Here is a 27,058-nt window from a genome sequence, read left to right as displayed (position 1 = left end):
CCTGGAAAAAGGAATCCCACCCCACTTTATGACTCTGTAGATGCTATTGGCCCAGTTGGGAACCAGGAACTCCGGAAGCCCGATTAGTTCTCACATCAAGACCAAGCTTTCCAGTTCTAAGAAGGGAGAAACTTCCTCTTGTGGATGCTAATTTCATCATGAAATCTTTCTCTCATCACTTCTGCAAATACAACCAACTTTTATAATTGCCTTTTTTTTTTTTCTTCTACTAAGAGCAGAAGGAACATGTTTCCACTATGTTAAGATAAGAAAGCCAGGGAAATTAAATTGAGCAAAGTACTTGCTACTCTTTCAGGGACTCCATCAGAATCTCAAAGAAATTATCCCATTTATTTTGGATTTAAAGTTTTAAAATTCTAAAGCCATGGGTGAAGCTGTGATTTGCATTAAGCCGGTGGTTCTTTTACTCTCCTCCTGAAAAATGAACATCACCTGCATCCATGGCTTATTTCTCACATCTCAGAGGGTGCAGGATCTCCGGCAGCTCATGAATGGATTCCACAGACATCAATAAACGCAGAACTCTTTCTTGGAGCAACATCACAGGCTTGTGGTATAGAAATCAGGGTCCATATGAGGGACAGGCTAACTGAGATGGGGTCTTGGTTAGGCTGAAAATGACAGCATTGAAGGAATGCTTGTTCTTCATGGGAATGGGAATGCCCGGCTGTGATGATGTCCCGGGGAGCTGTGGCTGCACTGTGTCACTACTGCCAGGCCAATGACTCATGCATGACTACGGGCCACAGGGCCACAGGGGAACCCACAGAGCTCCACTACATTTGGTGGCGAGCGCTGCTACAAGGTGAGCCCTAGCCACACCCACAGGCAGGACACAATCACTGACACACAGTGTGGGTGCCCATTTGTCTGATTTATAGGTGACGTTGTGGCAAATGTGGCGTCAGTTTCATTTCGAGGGAGCGGTAGATTGCAGATATTTCCTTCGCAGCAGGAGGTGCAGATCTGAAAGAAAGAAAGAAAGAAAGAAAGAAAATAAAGGGTCAAGAGAAGCCGGCCTGTTTCAGAAGGAGGCGGGACATCGGAAGGAACAGTCTCCCTCCTGGCAAATGAGAATGGTCTGTTCTACAAAAGGACCACCTCCTGACATTCATGAAGGGCAAGAATAATATCCCATCTAGAAGCAGCATGCTCCCAATGGAAAGTTCCAGCCTCCGTTTCAGGGGACCTTCGTTCTGTTTCTGCCATCTCACCTGTGCTAGCTGCTCTGCCTCACTGTCCTCTAAAGATAACAGTTCTCCTGCCTCTAAACTGGGAATTGTGAACACTGCCTTCCTTCCTCAAACAGGCTCTTCCTGACAAGAGGACGTAACTGTTAAGAGGGTAAAAACTTCCTCCATGAGATTTTCACAATGAGGACAAAGTGGCAATGACTCGGGTCATGTGAACCAGAATGTTTACCCTCATTAGTACTATGGGTACAGTCAACAACATTCTCTTGAGTGGGAGACATTTGAAAGATTTTCATTTATTCAATTACTCTTGCTTTACATTGCTTTACCCTTGAATCATAGGAAAGAAGCGAACCCAAGGGTTCATTGGCAGAAGTTATTTTGGGCCATGGCTACCCACTGTGTTGACCAGCCACCCAACTGGGAGCTTGTTAGACATGCAGAATCTCACACCATACCCAACACCTCAAAGACTAGAATCTGAATGTTAACAAGATCCCAGATGAATCCCATTCATAAGGTGGTTGTTATCCTACAGTTACTAGTCAGGAGAGATGTAAACCTTTGGCCACAACCAGCACGAGTCCCAAAAATAGCATAATGCTGAGAAGAGAGACTAGCGGTTAGGAGTGAGTTTAAATTCCAGTCTGTCTTTCTCATACTAGTTGTGTAACACAAGCAACGGACACATCTTCAGATTACCAGAGCTCCTCCTGGGGAAAAAAAAATCACAATAATGCCAGAGAGCCAAGCCCAGCTTGCTGGAGGGGTCAGGGAATAACCTTGATTTGATCTTTCTTCAAACTAGTAACAAGTAGGCAGGCAGTGTTTTAAGTTTTAATTCTTAGTGAATTTGAGAAGCAGCTTAAAAAATCGTCTCTGCTTTTTGTGAATGAAAGCAGCCCTTGGCAACAATGCTGTTCCAGGGTACTATGAAAAAGAGTTTCCCTGAAGCCCAGAGAGGTGGTCTGACAGGTGGGCAGATGTCAAGTAAAGGCCAAAGTGTGACAAATTCAGACCCCACGGTCAGCGCTGAAACATGGCAGGAAAAGTGGGACTCCAGGGATAGCAAAGCTGGATTCCTTACAGTCTCCTTCCTGGACATCCCAATGCTTATTGTACACAGAATGCTCTGCACACAGGCACCAGCCGAAGTCTAAGGGGAACAAATCCAGAAGAATGCCTTTCCTATCACCTATGCGATGACTCTGGTGCCGCTGGAGCACTTCCCTAAACTGGGACCCCAATAATGACATGTGCACCCTCACTCTACAGAAAGCTATCAAAACAGATTGCCTCCTGCTGCCTCAGGTGGAAGATTCAGAGTATCTGCCATGCTCTACCAAGATGGGTATGAGTGGTCCCTGACCCTCTCCTTCCAGGACTCTTCTGAGTGTAGAAAAGGCCTATGATAATCTTCAGCATCCTCTTTACATGTGTTTATACACTCCATCTGTTTGTCCTGCTACACACTGGTGTTCTCCTAAAGCAAACAGGAAAGCAATCACATTTTCACAGCCACGTAAAAACAGTGAGGCAGACTATGTAGGGAATGGGTGGGGGGTGGGGAAGCTCTGCTAATGAGCCCTGGAGAATCCAGTAAAGGGAGTAGAAAGGAATTAATGCTTTCCCAGACCTTGTGGCCTTCATGCTCCGAGTCTCGACAGCCCGTGGATAAGCAGTCCTCCAGGGGGACACAGCGTTTGGTGACAGAAATGCTGTTTCCTGTGACTTCCATGGTGTGCTGAGTATAGCAGTATCTGGTGTCTGTCAGGAGAAAATAACCCTTAATTGAGATGGGAAATGCAAGCCCCGTCTAACTGAAAAGAACACAGCGGATTGCCTTCCTGGATGCCCCTGAAATTCATTTTACATGAAATGCTCTAACAGCAACAGATGATGCCTGAGGGAACCGAATCCCAAAGGAAGCAGCTCTCTCACCACCCATCAAATGACTCAGATGCCAATGAAGACTTTTCCTAAACGGGGACCCCAATAATGAGACAAACCTCCACTTTACAGAAAGTTATCAAAATAAACTGTCTCCTGCTTCTTTAGGTGATGACTCTGAGTGTCTTCCATGCTCAACCAAGGTGATTCCCAGGAAGGTATGACAGTACATAGGATGGACACAACCTCCATGCTAAGATCCACTTCACCACGGCAGAGGGACGGCCTTCTGCAGAACACTGGTCTCTGTCCATCACAATCCGCCCAAACCAAGACATACTAGCATAACTTTGTGTCTTTCCACACATTTTACCATTGCTCTTATTTTTGTTTTTAGGGGATGTATGGTTCAGATGGCTGCTTATAGGTGGTGAGAATTGTAGTGATTTTTCAAGCAGATGGAGGAGTGATCTAAAAGAAAAGTGGGAGGGGGTAACAACAGGTTTTCAGAGAATGGAAGATTACAGTGGTGTGTGTGTGTGTGTGTGTGTGTGTGTGTGTGTGTGTGTGTGTGTGTATGTGTGTGTGTGTGTGTAAAGTGTCGGGAGCCGTGCAGCCTAGTCTCTGATCAGCATATGTCTACCTGTCCAACGGGTTTCCTCTGGGCAAAGCGCCCCTGGAAACCAACTCTCACTTGGCAAGGACCAGTAGTCCACGGGATAGCGTAGGAATTTGGAAAATTCGTGCGGCTTGCAGGCTCTTTTCTCTCTCATTATTGGTGATTCTTTGGGCGGTTTTTAGTTTTACTTTGTCAGTCACACATGCAACAGCTGTCATTTTCCCTGGAAATTCAGTTCTTTCTCGAATATTTTCCTCTAAGATTCAGCAGGGGGCTAATGCTTCTCAAATCTCTTATCTGGAATTCCTAACTATCATTCCCAATCCTGGGAACTTTTCTAGCTCAATAGAGACAGTTAGGTACATATGAGAAAACACTTGGAATATTAACCATGTCTCACAATTCTGGATGGATAGATAGATAGATAGATAGATAGATAGATAGATAGATATAGATATAGATCTGGATATAGATATAGATTATATAGCTATATAGATATAGATACACACACACATACACATAGTATAGGGAAAAAGCCTCAGGAATACACATAGTGTCAACTGTTGAGAGTAAGGTCCCTGAACACCAAGATATAGAATCAATGATAAGATCTAGTATGATCCAATGGGGGAAAAATGTAGCATAAACTATAGGATGGAGAGATCCATCTTTATCATACACAGGAGCTTATATTGGTAGAAGAAGTATGGTATAGTGAGATGGGAAAGGAGTGCCTTATCAAAGCCTGCCTTTTACATGGGACCCTCATGTAGAAAAGGGAACTCTATAAAATCATATCCTGCAGACATGAACGAATTGTTTGGGTTTGAATACTGTTGTCCTTAAAGCATTGTGCCCATCCATGTCCATCCCTTTTTAACTTTGTAACCCAAGTAGCTGCCAGCTGACGAAGTGGTGCAGGAGCAGGGTGTGTCTGGCTCAATATTTAGTTAAGCTTGCAAAAATGCTGAACTCTATGTCTAGAATACAGTTTTGGAGAGGGTGAGAAAGCATGAAGGAAAACAATGGAGACTTTCATAATGATTGTGATGTATTTCTTAAAATATGATGTATTTCTTAAAAGTCAAAAATAGGACCAAATAATAGAGCTGTTCATGTAACTGTGTAAGAAAAACTCTGCTTAAGTATAAATAAAGATGGCTCAAGCTTTTTGGGGCCACTTGAGTGCAATCCACCTGGTGGTCAAAATTTTTCCTTGAACCCCCGCTTCCCCATCTCAGGACCTGAACCCAAGCCGAGGCTGGACCCCAGCAGTAAAGTATTCCCCCATAACATCAGAAGAGTTAGAAGTGGATCCATTTTGTTGGGCAAAAATGACTCTCCACAAAAGAAAAAACTTGGCCACAAGAACAGCCAGACCTAGAATGTTCACTCTACACTGCAGGTCTCCAAATGTGGGGAAACTTATTTCTCGTCCTCTGATTTCCATGTCCCTCTGTCAGATGATAACCACTATGGCAATCTACAGTCCCTCTTCATCTTGAGAAGAACGCTTGAGATTTCTTCCAGAGTTTCACAGAGAATTAAAGAAAAATGACAGCGCCAGTGTAAGGATTTACGGCCGGCAGGCAGCATGCAGCTCCGTGAGCCTGGGTGTAGGAGAGTGCTGCAGCCCCGCCTTCATATTATAAGAGAATGAATAATTCTTAAGAAGTGTCACTCAGCTGTTTTTCATCCATATCTTGGCTCTAACTCTACATGCTTTATACATTTGGGGTATTTAGTTGCTAATATGGAATTATGGCCTATGGAATTATTTATTAGGCAATAAAAATTTCCCCATCAGACTCTGTCATGATTTTGGCAGCTTTTTACCAAAGAGCTAACATTCAAAGAAGAAAGCGTAAGATATTAGGTCCCAGGAATGAGCTAATATAGACCACACTGAGACATCCAGAAAATCATGCAAACTCAAGGGTTTAAATGTCTTCCTAGACATGCTCACCTCCCAGCACCCAGAATCATCTCTGAAGCTGACCAATGGCAGCTCTTTTCCCAGGGTGACATTGTTGGGGATGTTTATTCCCCATCTGGGGTGCTGTCCCCACAATGCACCTTGCCTGAAATTCTGTTTCCTGGAGTCAGACTGAGGCAGTCTCCAGCCAGCCCAGGGTCCTGTGGAGTTCTTGGGGATTAGGGTAAGTGAGGTCATCTGGGGGTGAACAGTTAAAAGCATTACACCTGGCAAATCCCTGCAAGCCCTAGCCTCTAATTAAAGGTGGAGGTGATTGGCTATTGGATGAAGAGGGGGGCGGGTTTCTCATCTGCCTCTGTTTGGCAGGCTTTAAGAAATGAAGACCAGAGGCCTAAGGGATTTACCCCATCTTCCAAAGAGGGCTGCTTTACCTCTTTGGCATCAGACGATGGACATTTATGGCCATGATGGGGACACCTCTCCCACTCCCAGCCCAACTTCAAATGTTGTAGAAAAGCAATAAAAGCAGCAGGAATGTTCTTATCTCCTGGCTCTGCTTTGTGCAGGCAACTTGAGCAACTGCCAGAGGTGGTGCAGCTAGAATGTAAATGTGCACAGTTACCATCACACCCAGATGGAATGAGTAAATCACTACAAGCGCCAGTTTGGGAAACCAGGTTTGTACCTCAAGTAATGAATGAGCTGGTTTGAAATAAGCCGTAAGATAACAATTGGTGAACTGGATGCAACTACTTTTTCTTCTTATTTTTCTCTCAGTTTATCAATAGGAGGTTTATTCCTTCAAATTCAAGTGATTCCGGTTCCAGCAGCTGATTAAAATATTTTTTCAGGGAAGTGTGCAAAACCCTAATATCTAATAAACTAATGCATGTTCTTCTGTGGTGAGGGGAGAATGGAGTTCATTGAAAATGCTGGGAAAGAATTTTTCCTGAAACACTATCAAGTGTAATCCATGAAACAAAGATATGTTGAGAACATGGCCATCACCTCCCATAGTAGAGACCTTCATTCTGAAACAGCAGTTTCTCAAAGGCATCCATTCCACTTCCTAACTTGCAAAGCCCTAGGTGAGTCATGAAATGTTAATGCAGAAAAAGCTTCTGCAGTTAAATATGGTTTTGAGATGCTCAAATAAAGTTGAAGTGGTTTCACTGGTGCGCATTTTATGAATGCCTTCAATATGTACTGTGATCTGGGATCTCCAAGGGTGTGTTGGGGCGCGCAGATGGAATTTCCCGAGCAGAACCAGGTGAACCACATGCGGCTTATCACTGAGCTGGAGCAGTGATCAAAACTGAGTTTAGTCACAGAGCATGGCTCTCTATGCATTCTGAAGAATCCTGGGGTTGGTAATGAGGTTATATGAGAATCAAGCCTGCTGATAACTTCACACTAAAAGGATTTCAAAGGCTTTTATCTAAAAGATAAAAGATAGATTTGAATTTCTACCAGGTTACTTTCAGCCTCTAAAATCTCATATTCTGCAACTGCATAGATTTCCCAGAGGTTGAGAAGCCAAACTCTTTGACTCATAGTAAAGTCAGAAATGGGAAAGACAGCTTAATCAATAACTGAAAAATACAAAGTATAATTTTCACAACTCTCTCTGTGTACGTGTTTCTATCTGATCTCTCCTTAGCCACGTTTTGAAATTTAAAACCAATTCAGGGCTAAAATGCATTTTCACTGACCAACGTAGTTTCCAATAAAAGAAACTGCTTCAACAAACTATACATGGGATTATTAGAATTAAGTCATTACATATGCCCATGTTTAGAGGAAAACACTCCCTCATTGCCCTGTGATTTTTCTGTGGTTATGCTAGTTTGGGTTTTACATGAAGATGTATCATTTTTAAAGCAATACTAGGAAACAATTGCTGGGGTGCAAGAAAATGAATGGGAAGCAAAGAATTGTAAAATAGCATTCCAAATTATATTAGAAATCAAAGGGCTAGTGGCCCCTGCCTGCACACTCCTGCTTACTGTGCACTCAGCACCCCACATCTATGTGGCTGGCCAGGCAGTGACTGCTCCCCTGAGGGCCTGAGGTGCAGGATCTCTGCTCTCCTACTCTACTGTTTAATCGCCTTGATGGGATTTCCCACCTAGACTTCAGAGCTATGTCTTCCAGGTTGTCTCTTGTCTCTGCTCCTTTCTCTTCCAATGCTTGTTTTAACCAGAATGTAGACACTCTCTCATGCTTTGTTCTTGATCCTCTTTTCACTCAAGGGACCTCCTCAAACTTCGGCTTCCACATCTTTAGTCTCCGCCTTCCATCTATCTCCTGGACACTGCCAGTGCCACATCACACCTCACATGTCTGTAACAACAACAACAACAACAACAACAACAAAATGTCTCCCACCTGATTATCTTCATATATGTCAACCTCAGGAAGGCACTACCTGGAATGTGACACCTCTATCTTCCCAGAAACTGTGAACCAGAAATGCTGGAAACAGCTCAGATTTCTCTCCAAATATGAGTCTCTAAATTCTGAAGTGCCTCCATTACACATTTCCTATGGCAAGACTTCATCATGTCCTGGTTCGGGTCTGAGTCACATTCCAGAAAATTGACAAGTGCGTACAATTTGAACTCCCTTTTAAGTAATGAATATTTATGTTCACTTAAAGAGCCTGGAGACATTGGCTTGATTGTTATGAATGTACAGACAAACTTCCCTACATCTGTCTTCATGTCTGATACTCCAGCCATCACTGAAAACAATCTCATTAAAACTCGGCAAAAATCTTGTAAAAATAAGGCCTCACTTACAAATCTAATGTCATTCAATGCGGAATTGTTTCCATGTCAAACGGTGTGAAGTGCTGTATGTGTGGATGTCTCTAGACAGGAGAGCAGAACAGGAACTGGAGGGGGCTGAGAACTGACAGACTGCAAATGTCTGGACCAGTGCTTCTCAACCCTCCTAATGCTGTGACCCTTTAATACAGTTCCTCATGTTGTGGTGACCCCAATCATAAAATTATTTTCATTGCTACTTCATAACTATAATTTTGCTACTGTTATGAATCATCATGTAAATATCTGTGTTTTCCAATGGTCTTAAGTAAACCCTGTAAAAGGGCTTTTCCAATCCCCCCAAAGGGGTCATGACCCACAGGTTGAAAACCACTATATCCTTCCTGAGACATCTATTAAGCTCTGTGGATCCCTGAGGCCCAGTTCTCTTTCCCCTTCCAATCTATTCTCTTCCTGCTCTTCAGACTGAGTACTTTTATGGTTCTGCTTTCAAATCACTGGCTCTTTCCTTTGTTGCCTCAACTCTGTTGGGGTAACCACTGAACATTTTTATTTCAAGTACAGCCATGTTTTTTTCACATTCAGAAATTTTCATTTGGCTCCTCTCATATTTTCTATTTCTTTTATATTTTCAGTGTAATTATAATTATTGAAGCATTTCTTTTTTATTGTTAGTGACGTAAACTCTTCCTCAGGTAACTCTCTATCTCTACCTCAGTCTGGTATTCATTTGTAATAGCTGGGATCTGTAGAGTCCCTCAAAAGCCCATGTGTTAAAGACTTGCTCACCAGCCCCTGGCATTACTAGGAGGTAGTGGAAGATTTAAGAATCAAATGAAGTGTGTGAGAGAGTGAGGTCATCGAGGCAAGTCTCTCTCTCCAACTGTTGCTGCCTACCACCAACACTGTAAGATGAGCAGCTTGTTCTATCATGGCTCCCAGGACAATGTGCTGCTTAGCTGAAGGCCTGAAATCAACAGGGCCAACTAACCAACTAACTAACCTAACTAACTAACCAACCAACTAACATTCAAATCTCCAAAGCTGTGTGCCATGGTAAAGCTCTCCTGTTTTTAATGTTAATTGTGTCAGACAACTGTTATGCTCTCCATTCAATTTGAGCTCTTCCAGGCCACCCTTGTATCACCTTACCAATACAAAGAAGAAACTTAAAATATATTTTAAAAAAACACAGCTAAAACTACAAAAGTCTGATGAAAGCACAGAAAAGCTTCCGGAATACGGAAGATTTGAAGAACAAAGAACCAGGGAAGAGAAAAGCTCATTCAGTTGGGCTTGACCTGGTCTCCCCTTGGGGCATCTGCTAGTTCAGAAACCCACAGGTGTAGAGGCTGGGAAGCCAAGCAAAAAGCACTGCCCGGGGGTAGAGAAGTAGGGCAGAGTTTTAGCCCATGTCCAGGGGGGTTGGGTGAACAAACCCAGTTCACAGCTAACGGGGCCACAGGGAGAGAGGTGAGGCATATAGGCACAGAGTGGAAGTCGAGGTAGGCAGTTCTTCATACTTAATATTTTAAAATATGATGGACTTCTTAGCTTCTGCTGTTTCTGTCAACAGGAAGTTTAGGCAGCATTGTGTGTAGCCAATGTTTGCACACACAGATGGTGAGAATCCAAGAACTTTCAAAAAAAACAAACAAACAAACAAAAAATAACCCCAAACCCAAAGCATTAGGCAATATTTGGTAAAGTCAATGCTTGCACGCCCATGCCGGGCAACCACACTTCTTGAATAGACCTGTCAGGAATACATATGTGCATGTACCAAAAGACACAGGGAAGAATATTTATGCTCTTTAAAACTGGGCATAGTCCAAATGCCCACCATAGCAGAAGAGATCAATTTTTTGTGTAGTCACGTGATGATCTTCTAAACATCTGTGAGGAAGACGAACTTTGCAGCTCACAGAGCACTGTAACTTTGCACCTATTATTGTTTGACAGAATACATCCCACAGAGCCGCATTTACACAGAGCTCAGTGGCCTTTATGGGGGTGGGATGTACTGACTGAGAGATCTGTGGGGTTTCATGGCCTCACATAGGCGGCAGACATGCAGAACCTTAACTTGGTAAAGATAACGTGGTGTTCACTTAAGATTTTTCTTCCATCTGTATTCTGACACTCAAGGTTTCTTTAAAAGTTGGTCATTTAAGACCTCCATTTAGCATGGCAGTCCTGTGAGAAGAGGGAGCATCTAAACGTCATCTCATTCCTCAGCAGCCAGAGGTGCTGGGTACGATAACTTTGTAGACACACAAGTGAATTCTCTTAGAAGGGGAAGGATCCCTAGGGCACACACTTAGTAAGATCCTGAGTTTCCTACCCTGGGAAGTTTCAAAGCCTTGAGTTAATATGGGACTCCGAGGGCTACATCCTAAATGAAAAATTACCCAAAATAAAGGAAAAAAAATCTCACTCTTATTTTAAGCAAATCAGAAAAAGGATGCCTCAGGGACTGGCCTGGCTAAGACGTGACGAAAATAAAGAAGACAGACGCTCCTAGAAAGATGATGCCACGAGCTTCTCTCCAGCTAAACTGGGGATCTCATTCTACTTCCTGCTGTACCCATGTCCCCACCAGACCAGAAAGAGCCACCGAGGGGCATCTTCTTCACTGACTCACTTTCACAAGAAAAGTGACCAGCTGAGAAGTTGGAAGCAGAAGACACGTTTCCTATCTTAGCATTTCCTTCTGCTATCCTATCAGATTTTGTCTCAGGGGAGGCAGCAACACTTCCACAGGAAGCGACAAAACATTCCCAGGTTCAGTCTTGGTACCGACACTGAACCCACAGACTCTTACTAAACATTTACGTAGTTCCTCTCTGAACAAAGAGACATCATGGACAAAGATGATCCAGATCTCAGCTCCTATTTTACATCATCTGTTCCTTCAGAAACTGGTCTCTTGTAGAATATGATCTCCATGTCCTTTCTGTTTACAGAAATCAAGAAAAAGCGACCAGGTTTGAAAGGAGTGTGATGAGCGTACAGATACAGCACAACATCCCGCAACAGGGGCCAGTTACGGAGGGCATCTTACATTCTTCCTTCTGGAACACAAGTTACCGCGAATCTGTAAGTGTCGGAGGCAAAACAACGTGATGGAGGAGGACGTTCCTACTTTCTCTCCTTCTGAGAGGAAGCTACAGCGAGCCTGCAGCAGCTGAGGATGCAGCTAGCTAACCTGCCACTGCTCTAGGAAGAGGCTAGTCAGGGCCAGGCTTCTTTGAGGTCCACTGGACCCGTGTGGAGTCACAGCCAAGTGTGTCGACTGCATCCGTCTCAGATGGACACTATGTCATGCTGGACCCACCACCGCTCCACAGAGTTCAGCCTTTGAAAACTTGAGATTTAGTCATCCCCAAGCAATGGGTGTGTAGCTCATTCCACCTAGACTAGATCAAATGCTCACACGGAATCAGCCTTTTCACCTTCGACAAGTAATGTTCACACCTTGTGATGACTAAAACCTGTTAAGCATGTCACGAAATAAGCACACGATGACCCAGAGATGCCACAGGAAGTGCCATGCCTTTCCACAGCAGCTTCTCAGCAGCCCTCACAAACCTCCGAGAGTTGCTTTAGGTTCATGGTAAGGAGACCACACAAATGCAAGAAAGCTGGGTAAACTGCATATCAGTAACATCGTTCTTAGTTTTATTGATAGACACCCACATAGCCCAGACTTACAAACACAGGAGTCCTGGACTTTCACCTCTTCTCAGGCTCAGGCTTTGAGTTCCCACCCCTCACCGAGGCTCAAACAGACTCAAAATAGCAGTGCTGCACTCTCCGCTGTCTATGAATTCATCTTTGATATAGACACACTACCTCCTACTCTTCCGTCAGGTCTCTCCTGTCCGTCGGGCACATATGGAAAGTCCAGTGTCCACACCACTGCCCTGAGTGACTTCTGGAAGAGCTGTCTTCTTAAATATTCTACGTCCTTTCCCTAGTTGGAGAGCCACACAGCCTTCCCAGCTTGAGGAGCCAATGCCCCTCAGCCCCCAGCTGCTCCTCTTCCTCTCAGCTCCCACAGCGCTTAAGGCCCGGCTTATTGGGCACTTAACTTTCACCTGCTGTTTCTAACACCTGATACGGTCAGATCTTATCTCCCAGGGTAAACTGTCTGCTCCTAGAAAGAAGAAACTAGATTCCTATCTTCCACTGCATAATTGTCCCAGGGGCCTGGCCTGGCTGCTTTATGTCATGGACTCAGAGCGCAACTGCATTTGTCCCTATAAAGTTCAGCCCAGAAAGATAAAAGAGGAGCGGAAAGGGGGAAAGGTAACTTTTGTAAAGACCTTGTGTAAAGACCGCTCAGCTCCACTCAGTTATCTGTACCTTGAAAGGGGAGATTCTGATCTAAAAGAAAGCCTCTAGATTGGGCTTTCTCTCATCCTGGAGAGGCACTCCAGCAGAGTGCTTCTGGTCACCTGTGTTTTGTCCTCTGCGACAGGGAGGGATTTGTCTGCCAAAGTCTACGAATACCAGTTCACATTCCTTCCTTTACCCTGAAAGCTCCGCTGAGGTATCTGAGAGCTAAGTCAATCCGAAGTAGTCACATGTTGCTACTGGCTGAACACGACCTCCAAAATTCCTATGTGGTAACTGATTCATCAGCATTAAGAGGTGGAACCTTGGAGAGGTCAAGTCAGAAAGGTAAAGTCATCCTCATGGCTGGGGTTGGGACACCTTATAGGCCTGTACAAGGTGAGTTTGCTCCTGTCTACTTGGCCTTACACTGTGAATTCATAACACTGTTCTCCCTGGGAGGTTGCAATAAGAAGGGGCCACCCTTGGAAGCAGGGCATCTGACTCTCTCCAGACACCTTCTAGAGCCTTGTTGTTGGACTTTATGGCCTTCAGAGCAGTGGAAAATGAATTTCTGGGTGGTTTTCCCCCCCAAATTCCTGAGATTCAGATGTCATGTTCTAGCAAACGGCAATAACATAGAAGCCAGTTGGCCAGATCTGTTCTAGTAGGAGCCAGCCCTAAAGCATATCTTTCTGGATTTGTCCAGAGTCACTGCTGACAACTGCCAATTTTTGATGCATATTGAAGTCCCTCATGGAGCTTTAAAAATCATTGTCCTCAGATCCACCCATGCCAGTAAAAAAGCAACATCTGGGAGGGACCCCCGGACACCAGTGCTGCCAGGCACTTCCTGGCTGGTCGCAGTGTGCAGGCAGGTTTGAGAAGCAGCGGTTCAATAGGCCCTTTAGCAACTGATCCAAATATTCATCCTGCTAATGTCAGAACACGAAAACACAGACTTATTCTGAATGAAAGCAATGCTTGTAGAAGGACATGGACAGGGCAGGAGTAACCAAGGAGACTAGATAGCTACCTTGTAGTTAAGCTGGGCTTTACCAACATCATCCTTTCCTTTCCCTGTAATCTTTTAAGGGCCCCTGACATCACTACCTAAAAGTCACCCAGATTCTAGAAATGAGACATTTCTCTCCTAGAAAATGAAGGAGCCTCCAGCAATCCTCATCTTTGACTGTTCATCAGAATCAGCAGGCACATTTAGAAATACTGATGCAGGGCCCTAAACTGCGAGGCTGGTTCAATTTGTGTAGAGTTGTGATTCTTGATATGGCTGCGTCTGCTCACATGGGCACTCCTTGGAAAGGCAAGTTCTTGGGCTCATTTCAGGCCTGATGGATCTGACATGTAGGTGAGTCGGGGGTAGGGTGGTAGTGCACACCTGTGCTGAGGTAAGCCACGGAGTGGGCGGTCATTGAGCTGCAGGCTGAGAGCCACTGGCGCGGGCTGAGCACACATTTTCAGCAAGTTCTCCATGTACTTCCAGAAAGCCCCAGGAGAGAGTCCAAGGTTAAAGAGCTTGAACAGCTCTTCTCTATTAGTGCTGTCCCAGCTCTTCCCATTGCCAGTCTACCCTGACAAGCAAGGAAGAAGGCATTCTTTGGACTGGGCACAAGAAGTCTTACATTATGTTGAAAAATAATGGATTTACTGTATTAATCGTTTTAACATATCTGAATGAAATCAACAGTGAAAGGCACTCACTGCTAAGACAACTGTCAATGGAGTTCCCCATATTCCTCCCCCCTCCCACTCAACCAGTCGACTTTCCTCCAAAATAAAACAGCCAATTAACCATGACCTCACAGCCAGACAGAAACATCATTTTCACTTGCTAGGAAAAGAGATATAAATAGGATGTGTCTTCTTTTTCAAATGAGCATTTTGGTCAAAATTTCAAGCTTCAATTGCAGTCCATCTCGTCCTTGAAAAAGATCTTAGCAGTCTAAAAGGCTCAAGGTTTTTATTTATGCGGCGATGACATTTGGAATGCCAGCTTTCGCAATCTCAAAATGTAAGACTGTGGCAAGACAGGAAATAAATGAAATCTTTACATGAGCATCGATTCATCCTTCACATGAAAGAAGTTACTATGGATGAAGGCTTCAAAGAGTGGCAAACAAACTGCCCATTCTCCACTGTCCCACACTTGGCTGGCCCCAGGGTGGAGAAGTCTCAGTCACCTCCTGTGGAGCTCCAAGGATGCTTCAGGAGAAAGGGAGTGATCTTCTGGGTCCCTTTGTATCTGAGAGTCTTTGAGGATGAATTAGGCCTATGTCTAAAAGATCTGTCAATAGCCTTAGATGAGAGGGACAGCTGTGAGTGCAAGCATGTACCTGGTCCTCAGGCTGCTCACTCTCAAGCAGCTCTGGGGACACAATCTGTCTACCGAGACTTTACCTCGAGGGCAGTAGATGTCAGGAGCCCATCGGTTGCATTCATAATTGTCCGCTGCCTTTTCGCAGGTGAAACATTTAAATCCACCAGGATATGGAGTGGCTGCAAAAACCAAGAGAAAAAGCTGATTTCAGACGGAGCAAAAGAATCCTGTAAAGTGAAATGAATTCATCTTTAAAGAGGTTCTCAAGATATCTTGGGGAAAAAAAAATTACAGTGAAGTATCTGATGACTCAGCATTTTACGGCAGGAAATTGATTCCTGAGGCACGAGCACTCGTAGTCAGACACAGAAATCTGCATACAGATATCCAGTTGGTTTCTTTTGAACAGGCTGCCCACTCCTGATCTGAAAATATGAACTCTAAAATGCTCCCAAATCTGAAACTCTTGAGCATCAACATTACACTCCTGACCTCATGTGACCAGTTATAGCACTGAAAGGACTGCATAAAATTCCTCCAGGGATTGTATAAAACTCTTCTAGGCTATTACAAGGCATATATGAAACTAATAAATGTGGCCTTTAGACTTCAGGCTCATCCCAAGATATTTCCCTGTGTACAGACAGATATTCCAAAATCCAAAACCCACTCAACACCTGAAATACCTGTAGTCCCATGCACTTCAGATACAGGATATTCAACCTACAATGACCACAGGTTGTAAGGAACTCAAATGTCTACCAATAAGTGAATGGCTTAAACAAACTGTGGTATATCCATTGGTGTGGAATACCAGGCACCAATAAAAAGGAACAGATTTTTAGTATTTTCAACAATTTTAATAAATTCCCTTGGGATTACTCTTAGTGGAAAAAAAGTCAAAAAGGCTACATACCATATGGCTATATTTATATCACTGCTTTATTATTTTTACATCTATGTATTTATATATGCATGTATGTATATACGTGTGTGTGTGTGTGTGTGTATGTATGTATGTATGTATTGTGTGCATATGTGCACATATGAGTGTATGAGTATGCCCAGGTCCCACAGTATACACATGAAGACACAGGACAACTTGCGGGAATTGGTTCTCTCCTTCCACCAAAGTGGCTTCCTGGGGATCAGACACATGTGGTAAGGCTTGGTGGCAGATCCACCTTGCCCACCTACAGACCACTTGGGTCTACTTATAAACCACTTCTGAAATAAGAGAATTTGGAATGGACTGCGTGCAAGTGAGTGGTTACGAGGTGTTACAGGTGGCCACGTGCGGGTACTAGGGTACCTTTTGGAGAGGAGGTGTGGTTCCCACAATTCCAACAACGCTCTCTGACCTTTCCCATCCTCTCTCCTTGCCCGGGGTGTGCTTCCTGCCTTCTAAAGAGATTGTCCTCCAAGTACCCCTTGTTCTCTGTCCTGCTCCTAAGCTCAGGATGTCACCTGAGAACCATGCTCTGGAGGCGCTCAGGACACCAGGTGTTCTGTCAGCACAAGGCAAAGCCACAAGCAATGTCGCCCCCCCCCCCACTTCCTGCAGGGGCGGGGTCTTCTGGCTCCCCGTTCTTTGGCTCTTGTGCTTACAGCCGCCTCTTACCTGGAATCCTTTGCTCGCCTTACGATTATGATTGCTGCCTTTCCTAAACAGATTCCGAGTAGTTTTAAACTTTGCAACACTACCTGGCCTAGTTGAAAGCTGCAGACATGTAAACAGTTCATCTGTGGGAGCCAACGGCTCTCCCTCGCAGATGGCTGAGCCCGAGGATCCCACCGGTGGAAATAATCATCTCAGGGTAAATTGCATGGCCCACATGGAACCAATTAAGTGTGTTATCAAAAATAAATGAAGGAGGAGACAGCAGCTTAAGGCCAGAATTATGGTTCAGATATAACTTTGACTTTCACCTTGCCCAGAATAGCTGCCCATCCGCATACTTGCCTGAAATATTTCAGAGAATGGACTGTGGATGAGGGTACCTGGACTTGGTCAGAAGCTGTGAACTGTCTACAAAGGATGAGTAACTAGACCTTTCCATGGACCCATGTGACAGTCCTATGCTCCTCCTACTAGCAGGTAACTCGAATTTACAGATAGGTTAAACGTAAGGGTATGGGCCATCTCCGAAAATGATGGGAAAAGCCCAGAGACAGGGAACTGCACCATGGGAAAATGATCTTCTGTCACATAACAAAAGCGGAAGGAAGTATTTTTGTGAGGCATACACAGGCAATTAGTACAGCCCCCTTTTAGCACCTAGAAAAGTCTTTCATATTTTGATTGAATGAATCTGTGTTGAAATTGGGGGGAAAAAAGCAGAATCTCAAAGCCCAAAGCCACTCAATATTATATGAACATTTTAATAATATGTTTGTATTTTACAAATATCACTATGAGAAAAATCATACAACCAGTCTAGAAAATTATACTGGTTTGACACATTAAAAACAGTCCCACTCTTAACTTTAGAATATTTAACATATAAATCACTTTAAGAGGTAAAAATTTAAAATATCTTGTAAAATTTGGAGTAGAGTAATGAAAACAGAGCTTTGGAAAAAATATCTAAAAGATTTGACAAAACCAGCATTTTCCCACCAATGTTCTGCATATTCACCAAGGTTCCTGAGTGCCAGGCAGCCACACCACTTCAGTCTACATGATTAATTCTCTAGAATACCCAATTTTATCGGTCTGTCACTGGAGCCAAAACAACTTTTAAGGGCTGGCTTGTTGGATTAGTTATTCCTGGAAAGTTTCCCATCAAAGAGATAAATTGAAAACTTTAAATAATGACCACCCAACTGCTCCAAGAATAAAGTTCTTGAGAGCCAAACACTAATAAGTTGTTGTGTTCCCAAACTTGGATTATTTAATCGACTTTTCAAAAGGACCTTTTACAACGCTGATGACATATTAAATTAAATACTGTCACTTCTTCCATAACTAAACCCTTACTCTGAAATTAACCCATTGGCATTGGAATCTGAAGAGAAGTATGAGCTAGAACACTAGGCAGCAAAATGAAGCTTTGCTTCAAACCATTTATGCCTAAATTAACTTTATCAGCATATGTTACTGGTGATTGACCAAATGCTCTCCATTTTTGTCAGTATTTTTTTATTATTTATTTTATTTTCAAAATTTTATGTGTATGGGTGTTTTGTCTGCACTTATGACTATGTACCACTTGAAAACCTAGTATCTGAGGAGGCTCGCAAAGGGTGTCAGATCTCCTGGAACTGGAGTTACAGATATTTCTCGGTGTGCTTTATGGTTGCTAGGAACTGAACCTGGGTCCTATTGGAGAACAGCCAGTGTTCTGAACCACTGAGCCATCTCTGCAGCCCCTGGTCAATCTTATTTTAAAACCTACAAATCCACAACTGTTTGCATTCTCAAGCACTATAGCTTAGTATTTGTTTACAGGAATTTCTGTTGATATTTTGCCTGGGATCAATGAACAGCACTGACTCCTGACAAATATTTTCAACCATATTTGACTTTAACTACAATACAGCACCAAACAAATGGTTAAATTATTCTCTCTGGCAATATTTAACCTGAATAAGGTCAGCGGATGATCAACTATCTCCAGTAACTTGTTCATTGATACTGCATCTGATACAGAGTTTATTTCTCTTTTCAGAGACAGGAAAAGAGGTTCCTAAGATGCGCTATTTTCTTCTTCGTTACTTCAAAGCCTTACAGAGCGAGCGGACTTCAGATCCTGGTGGCCCCAGCTGTGAATGCATCTACTTTCTTTGGCTCCTGATCACAGAGCTAATGAGCTTAGTACACTGCATTTCAGGGCATAAGGCCTTGGTCCCTCAAGAGAGGGTGATTGTAAAGAAAAAAGAAACACTGGAGTGCCCAGTTACTTCCTGTAAGATAATCTGTCCATTAACTCCCATGGTCAGCCATAGTTCAAGTTTCCATAATTCATTTGCAAGGCATCGGGCAAGATTAAACTGCTTTCCCCGCCTCTCGGAACTTTTGCCTGGACAAAGACCTTCAGTTACTGGAAATGTGGTGAAAGCAGATGCTTCAAAACGTATGCTGATGGGCAATGTGTCTGCTCTCATCAAATTAGTTTCCACTGTTTTTAAAAAAACTGATAGAAATATAAACATTCTAAAAATTTAATATTATTTGTTGTGGTCCACTAAAATATTGCTAATATAATTTTGACATACTTCTAATAGAATACACTTCCTGATACCTGTCTAGAAGTCCTCTTACTCTATAAGACTTAACAAAGTGTAGGACTGTGCATAAACTTCCGTGGTTCCCTATGTGGGGCATAAGCAAGCCCCTGCCAGGGCATTGCTCTTTGATACACAAGATTAAGAAGGGATCAGAACAGGCATGCAAAGGAAAACTGGATTGTTTTCCATTCTACAGAAAGAAACAGAGGCCAAGAACAGGGCACAGTCGTTTTATTAAATTCTCTTGTGTGGTATTTGACCGAATAAATAGCTCCATTTCTCTTAATATTAACTCTTGTTCGGGGATGGTAATTAGATTTTGGTGATTTAACCTGAGAATGGAAAGAAAAACCAGCACTTCTCACATTAAAAAAAGAAGAAGAAAAAAGGCACACACAAATTAGCGAACAGAATGTTCTGGAGGATGAGTTTGAAATCCATAGTTTGTTTCTTATAATACTTGGAAACTTCAAAGATTTGGAAACCAGAAAGCAAAGGAGATTAGTGAGGGGAGGCGAATTTTCTCAGCCCAGTTACCATCAATGACGGCTGCCTGGACCTAAGAGCAATGAGTTTGTTTGGCACAGAAAAACTTGTGTGTTCTCAACTTCCTCCCCCTCCATGTTTTTCCGTGGACAGATTCTGTGCTTTGCCATATAACATTAATAGAATCTGGCTCACTCACTGACCCAAAGAAAGCTGCTTGTACCTCCACCTACAAAGTGAGGCAATTGTATAAATAATTCAAAATCAAACTAATCCCATGTTCCCCTCATGTATTTTTTATGGCCAGTGCTCAGCAGAAACTTTCTTGTTGGTAGAGAGATCACTCCATCTAAGCATGAGTGAGGGCTCAAGGGCAGAGAACCGTGGCTGTTTAAATATCCGAAGTGCAAACACACACTCAACACACTTCCGAAGTAGTCTGGAGAAATGTCAAGTTAACTCTCATCCAACATGGGCAGAACAGCTTCGTGTTCTACGGCCCAGCAAGAATTCTCACTGCCTGCGACCCGTGAGGAAACCTGCTGGCTGGTGATCTAGACTGGCTGCTCACTATCCGGGTAGAGACAACTTCTTCAACCATTTTCGTGTTTCAAAAACATGTCAGAAAAGCCCACGATTCCTATTTAGTGAACACAGGTCATGTGACTGAAACTTGCCTATTACCTCACTTTATTTGGGACAAGGTGTTGCTAGGTAGCCCAGGCTGGCCTGGAACTCACTCTGTAGCTCAGGCAGCCCTCAGACTCTCCTACCTCAGCTCCTGAGTGCTGGGATTACTGTTTATGGCATCCTACCTAGCTTCCCTAAAGAGCAGATGTGATCTCCCCTGTAGCCTGCAAAGTTCCTCCTTCAAAGACAATACTTAAAAGGGGCCCCCTCACCCCCAGACCCCCCACTGAGGAAAAAGTAGTATATTTTGTCCTGGTTTACATAAACTCATTCACTTCAATTTTCAACTCTTACCCTCTATGTAGTTTTAGAAGAAACCATGGATGGAAAAATCTGTGCTCTGAGTTTCTCACTAAAGCTGACAGGGAGCATGAAAGAAGCCAGCACTCTGGCACTCACTCCTGGGGGACTGAAACCTGGGTCTTTGTCTTACCAAGTCTGGCTGTTTGGGGCAAAGAGCAAAATGCAGTCTGGAGAGCAGAGCAAATATCAGAGTGTCTTCTGTTCACGAAAACTATCAAAACAAAGTTAAGCAGCCAGATAAATTTCCCATACAAGTAATCACTATGCAGACTCTGTCAGTGAGGGCACAGGTGCAGTGTGTAGACTCTGCCAGTGAGAGCACAGGTGCAGTGTGTAGACTCTGCCAGTGAGAGCACAGGTGCAGTGTGCAGAGTCTGCCAGTGAGGGACAGGTGCAGTGTGCAGACTCTGCCAATGAGGGCACAGGTGCAGTGTGTAGACTCTGCCAGTGAGAGCACAGGTGCAGTGTGCAGAGTCTGCCAGTGAGGGCACAGGTGCAGTGTGCAGAGTCTGCCAGTGAGGGCACAGGTGCAGTGTGCAGACTCTGCCAGTGAGGGCACAGGTGCAGTGTGCAGACTCTGCCAGTGAGGGCACAGGTGCAGTGTGCAGACTCTGCCAGTGAGGGACAGGTGCAGTGTGCAGACTCTGCCAGTGAGGGACAGGTGCAGTGTGCAGACTCTGCCAGTGAGGGATAGGTGCAGTGTGCAGACTCTGTCAGTGAGGGCACAAGTGCAGTGTGCAGACTCTGCCAGTGAGGGCACAGGTGCAATGTGCAGACTCTGCCAGTGAGGGCACAGGTGCAGTGTGCAGACTCTGCCAGTGAGGGCACAGGTGCAGTGTGCAGACTCTACCAGTGAGGGCACAGGTGCAGTGTGCAGACTCTGCCAGTGAGGGCACAGGTGCAGTGTGCAGACTAAATGATGATGACAGCACAAGAACTACCCTGCTGTCTGTTGAGTACAGGTCTCTGCTCCACAGATATTATTTCTGTCTCTAAAACGATGCTATTATGTATTATTTCACCAGGTTGGAAATAAACTAACAAATGTCCCCTGCATTGCCTGAGCACTTACTACCATTGGAGAATATTATTTTAAGGTGTGTTACTTTTGTTTATGTTGCATTTGTTTAACTCTGTGAAGCTGTGTTGCTGTGCCTGTCTAAAACACATGGTGGGGTAAAAAAAGAGCTGAACAACCAATAGCAAGGCAGGGGAAAGAATAGGCAGGGCTGTCAAGCAGAAAGAATAAACAGAAGGAGAAATCTGGAAGGAGAGACTGAGGAGAGAGAGAATGAGGAGGACATCAGGGCCAGCCACCCAGCTACATAACCAGCAATGGAGTAAGGAAAAAAAGGTATACAAAAATAGAGAAAGGTGAAAGCCCAGAGGCAAAAGACAGATGAGTTAATTTAAAGTGAAGAAAAGCTGTCAAGAAACAAGCCAAGCTAAGGTAGGGCATTTGTAATTAAGAATAAGTCTCTGTGTGATTTATTTGGGAGCTGGGTGGCTGGACCCCCAAAAGAGTATAAAACAATGTTACAATATTTTGGCATACCAACATAGCCCTCAAATTTCCATAGTACCTGAGAAAGTTTTAAAAATATATGGCTCCTTTAAGAGTTTCTGCCTGACAGTTTCTCCCAGAAAAGTGAGTGGCGCCAGCTGAGAGCCACACAGAGGATCCAGGTGTAGGTTAGCAGTTTAAAGGTTTGCTCACATGGTCAAAAACAGCTAAAAGGTATGTAGTAAAAGAGGTCCAGATGGGAAAAAAAAAAAACTCTGAACAGGTTCCAGTGTGTCTTACAATGTGTATAGGCTTAAGAAAGAAAGAATATGGGTATAGACAGTTGTAGAAAGAAAAATAGTTTAAAAATAAAGTCTTTAATGAGAGAGTAAACGTAATATAAAAGAAAAAAAGCCACATAAGATGGGAAATACACAGGGAGTCTGGAACCTGTATAGTATTATGTTGACTTTGGATTTTTTTTTAATTGTTAATAAGCAAACAACAGCTGCTAAGAGACATGGGATCGAAAGAGGGACTGATGAAATAAATCAGCCTATATCCTTTAGGAATGGCTTAACTTTAAAAAAGTCAAAAAATGTATTTTTCAAATGGAAGTCAAAAATGCTTTGGAGTTTTGTTCCCACAGGACACAGAAGTGGATTCCTTCAACAATAATGTGGATCAGGTACGATCAAGGGAGACCTCCTGAATCGTGATGGGTGATATCTATCAACAAAGGTTACTGCTGGTCTTTCTAGGACTTGGTCATTATTTCAAAATTTTCTCAGGGACCCCCAAAGATGCCTTTACGCACAGCCAGCAGGAAGCAGTTTAGAGAAAACTATACTCATATTCTCAAGATTTGTGGGTTGTGGGTGGTTTTTGGTTATTTGGTGGGTTATGGATGTTTTTATCATTTAGCGAAATATAGAATACTGATACAATTTTAAAGTTACATTTGTTACACTACATATATGTTTCTACTGTTTAAGGGATTTTTGTATATTGATAAAAACTTAAGGTTATTTTTGTTAAAACATGTTGTGTGTATGTTTCTATTTTTGTTTGAGGTATTGTGCCTATGCAGTTCATTTGGAAATGTAGGGTGACATTCTAGTTTTTGAAAGCTATTATTATAAACTATATATGATAATCAGGAAACACAGGTTAGTGGTGGTTGGTCATTTATAACAATCAAAATTGTAGATATGTAGGGTATGCTTTCCAGATCATATAGAGATAGATTTTAGATAGATAGATGGTCTTCAAACCTTTCAAAGATCTACAGAATATGGCATTTAAAATGTTTTGTTAACTTGGGGTTTTTCACGAACATGAGACACATCTGCTCCTGGCAGCACCAATTTACTTCAGAGATGATGGGCATCAAAGAAACTCTTTATGGAGTTTGCTTTCAATGTGGCAAGGCTAGCCATTTGGGCAAGAAGCTGCTCTTGCTTGGACTGCTTGACAGTATGTTGTGTAAACTGAACATGCAGGATGTGGTGATATTTGTAATCTAAGAGATAAAGCGTACCTTAAGTTCACAGGACAGAGCCAGCCACAGAGTTAAACATAGAGGTCAAGCAGTGGTGGCACACACTTTTAATCCTAGCACTTGAGAGGAAGAGATCCATCTGGATCTCTGTGAGTTCAAGGCCACACTGGGCTACATGAGATTGATCCAGTCTAGGAGAGAAACAGTGCCAGGCAGTGGTGGCACACACCTTTAACCCAAGTATTTGGGAAGGACACATACCTTTAATCTCAGCACTAGAAAGATTGAGATAGGAAGTGAAACGGATAGATGGAGTAAGGCATATAAGGCAGGAGGAGACAGGAATTCAGGGCCTTTTGGCTGAGGCCTCAGAGGCACTCAGTCTGAGGATTTGTGGAGACAGGATCGGCTGAAGAGTTGGAGAGGTGAGAAGTGGCTGTGGCTTGTTCCTTTGTCTCTCTGATCTTTCAGCATTTACTCCAATATCTGGCTCTGGGTTTTTAGTATAATACCATTTAGAATTCGTGCTACAGCAGGACCCACAGGAAAGTGACCACTGAACTTTGCCAAAACAAGGTGGGATGGTCCTTCAGGGTTCCTGCTTCACAGAAGAAACTGCCAGACATTCTGCAGGATACAGAGGAAAGTGATGACAAACTTGGCCAATATAGGCGGGACAGTTTTCAAATTTCCTGCTTCATTGAAAAGTCTGCCAGATATTATGGGCCTACAGGCTGAAGATGGATGCCCCAATGTTGCAGAGGAACTTTTGGTGACTGTCCTGGCAATAAGATGTCTCTGTCATTTCTAGAGTTTTTGGAAGTTGTTCGCAATGCATTTTTGTTTACTTAAATAATATTATATCCTTCTGGGGCCTTTGATGGAGTTGAGGACTAGATAGTTGTAGTTGCAGTTTTCCTTAGCTATGATAAAAAGTAAATTAGGTATAAAATTTGGATTTACTAAGATAGGATAGATTATGGAGTATTTTCTTTAAATGTGCCAGACACAAATGAATTGGAATTCAGTACATTGTTAATGTAATCTTTACTTGATAATTGTTCTTATTGTATACAGTCTTACTATGTTAAAGTTAAAACCTTTCATTTTTGTTTAGAAAAAAAGAGGGGAAATGTTGGGGAGTATTATTTTAAGGTGTGTTACTTTTGTTTATGTTGCATTTGTTTAACTCTGTGAAGCTGTGTTACTGTGCCTGTCTAAAGCACCTGATGGTCTAATAAAGAGCTGAATGGCCAATAGCAAGGAGAGGCAGGGCTGGCAGGCAGAAAGAATTAATAGAAGGAGAAATCTGGGAGAACGAGAGATCTAGGAAAGAAAGAGGGAGGAGAACAACAGGGACCAGCTACCCAGCTTCACAACAAGCAACAGAGTAAGAAAGAAAGGTATACAGAGGTAGAGAAAGGCAAAAGCCCAGAGGCAAAAGGTAGATGGGATAACTTAAGAAAAGCTGGCAAGAAACAAGCCAAGCTAAGGCTGGGCATTCATAATTAAGAACAAGCCTCTGTGCGTGATTTAGTTGGGAGCTGGGTGGCAGGCCCCCAAAAAGAGTAAAAGAATAAAAGCAAACAACAACATACCACAGCTTATGCTCAGTAATAAGTTCCCTATGCATTAAGTTATGTAATGGTCACAAAGTCAGGGGATTTATTTCAAATCAAGTGGCCAGGGAACAGCTGACCTAGTTGCAGAGGACCAAGGTCAGGTGTACTCCAGGTCCCTGGGTGTCCCACATGCCATCTCCCAAGCTACAGTAATTAAACATTCCAGAACTATGGACTGAGAAAAGTCCAAGTAGCTGCCTCCTCTTTGCACACTGTATGATCTTCAAAAGAAAGGGTCATATTTTAATTGTCGATGTACCTTTCACCCCATTACAATGCTTATCATGCAGCAGACATTTAAAAATAACAATATACTTTGGGGCAAAAATCTAAAAGCCAGGGTACATACAATATGCTCAGTTCTCATCACCATAGGAGCAATACCAAAGAGAAATGAGATAAAAAAAGAAAGAAAGGAAGAAAGGAAGAAAGGAAGAAAGAAAGAAAGAAAACAAGAAAGAAAGAAAGAAAACATAGGTACAGCAATGGGGACTAAAGGACGAAGTCACACTGCTATTTGCTGAAGTGTAGTCTCAGGGTATCTTCAGCAGAAGGACCCCAAATTCTAGCTGAAAGCATGAAGCACAAGCAAGAACCCTGATATTCACAAATCAGAAACTGGAGGGCAGGGATCTGGTGCCAGGGGACTGGAGTACTGTGGACTCCCCGGAGAATTCTCAACCATGGGAAATCCAGAAGCCCAGGGAATAGGAATCTGTGGGAGGCAGTGATGCTTTAACTGAGACAAGGTGAGAGACAGAGAGAGAGAGAGAGAGAGACAGAGAGAGAGACAGAGAGAGAGACAGAGAGAGAGAGAGACAGAGACAGCTCTTATCCAAGCAATACAGGTCTAATCTCTGTACAAACAACCCACCTCCTGGGATGGGCCAGTTCCCTTTGATAGCAGGCTGAGGACCAACAGAGCAAAAGGGAAGGGAATACGGAGTCAGAGGGATGTGTAGATTACAGAGAAAACAAGCCTCATCATTTAATCAAAGATAGAAAACAACATCCTGTGGAAAGGAGGGGTAAAACTCAAGTCAACTTTTATTAACTTCAGCACCCTGAACTAAATCACCCACTGTCTCCCCTGCATCCAGGCTGCTTTCCCCTGGACATGCTTCAATTCCTTTCTGGCCAGAAATGAAGCAATTTTTTTTTTTCAGCCAAGAGAACAAACAGAAAATAGTCTTACTTGAAGGGTGGAGGTAGATGATGTCTTTCACTGTGAAGTCTCGGGATTGAGCAGCTTTCAGACAGTCGGCCAGCAGGCTCAGCAGCAGGAGCCAGGCCAGGGCAGGGCTAGGTTCCATGGCAGACTGGCTTGTCACTCATACAGAGGGCCTCAAAGTGGGCACTTGAGGCGATGGGAGAGGACCTGCACCTGAAACAGGAACACAGACTCATCTTAGTATCCAACAGGAGATGGAGCAGGCAGCCTGGCTGATATCGGGTCGGTGAGTTGAGCTGGGGAGGGATGGCACACTGGGCCCAGGGAAACAGGTGCCAAGGGGGAAAACCTTATAAATGGTAATTTTAGAGCACTCAGAACATTCCAGCCTGAATCTATTCTTAATCAGGCTGCTCCTACTGGTAGC

General features: G+C 43.4%; 1 protein-coding gene across 1 annotated transcript; it reads right to left on the bottom strand.

Annotated features, from left to right (window-relative positions):
- Positions 1-332: 332 nt before the first annotated feature.
- Positions 333-26,827, bottom strand: Lypd6 (LY6/PLAUR domain containing 6). Its single transcript, XM_059259137.1, has 4 exons — positions 26,656-26,827; positions 15,205-15,303; positions 2,851-2,981; positions 333-987 (listed from the first exon to the last, which is right to left on the bottom strand). The coding sequence occupies exons 1-4, from the start codon at positions 26,771-26,773 to the stop codon at positions 820-822; spliced, it is 516 nt and encodes a 171-aa protein (XP_059115120.1). The 5' UTR covers positions 26,774-26,827; the 3' UTR covers positions 333-819.
- Positions 26,828-27,058: the final 231 nt, after the last annotated feature.

The sequence above is a fragment of the Peromyscus eremicus genome, chromosome 4 (assembly GCF_949786415.1).
Source record: "Peromyscus eremicus chromosome 4, PerEre_H2_v1, whole genome shotgun sequence".
Lineage (NCBI taxonomy): Eukaryota > Metazoa > Chordata > Mammalia > Rodentia > Cricetidae > Peromyscus > Peromyscus eremicus.
Note: the sequence above shows the minus strand (reverse complement) of the source record. Positions and strands in the feature narration are given on the sequence as shown.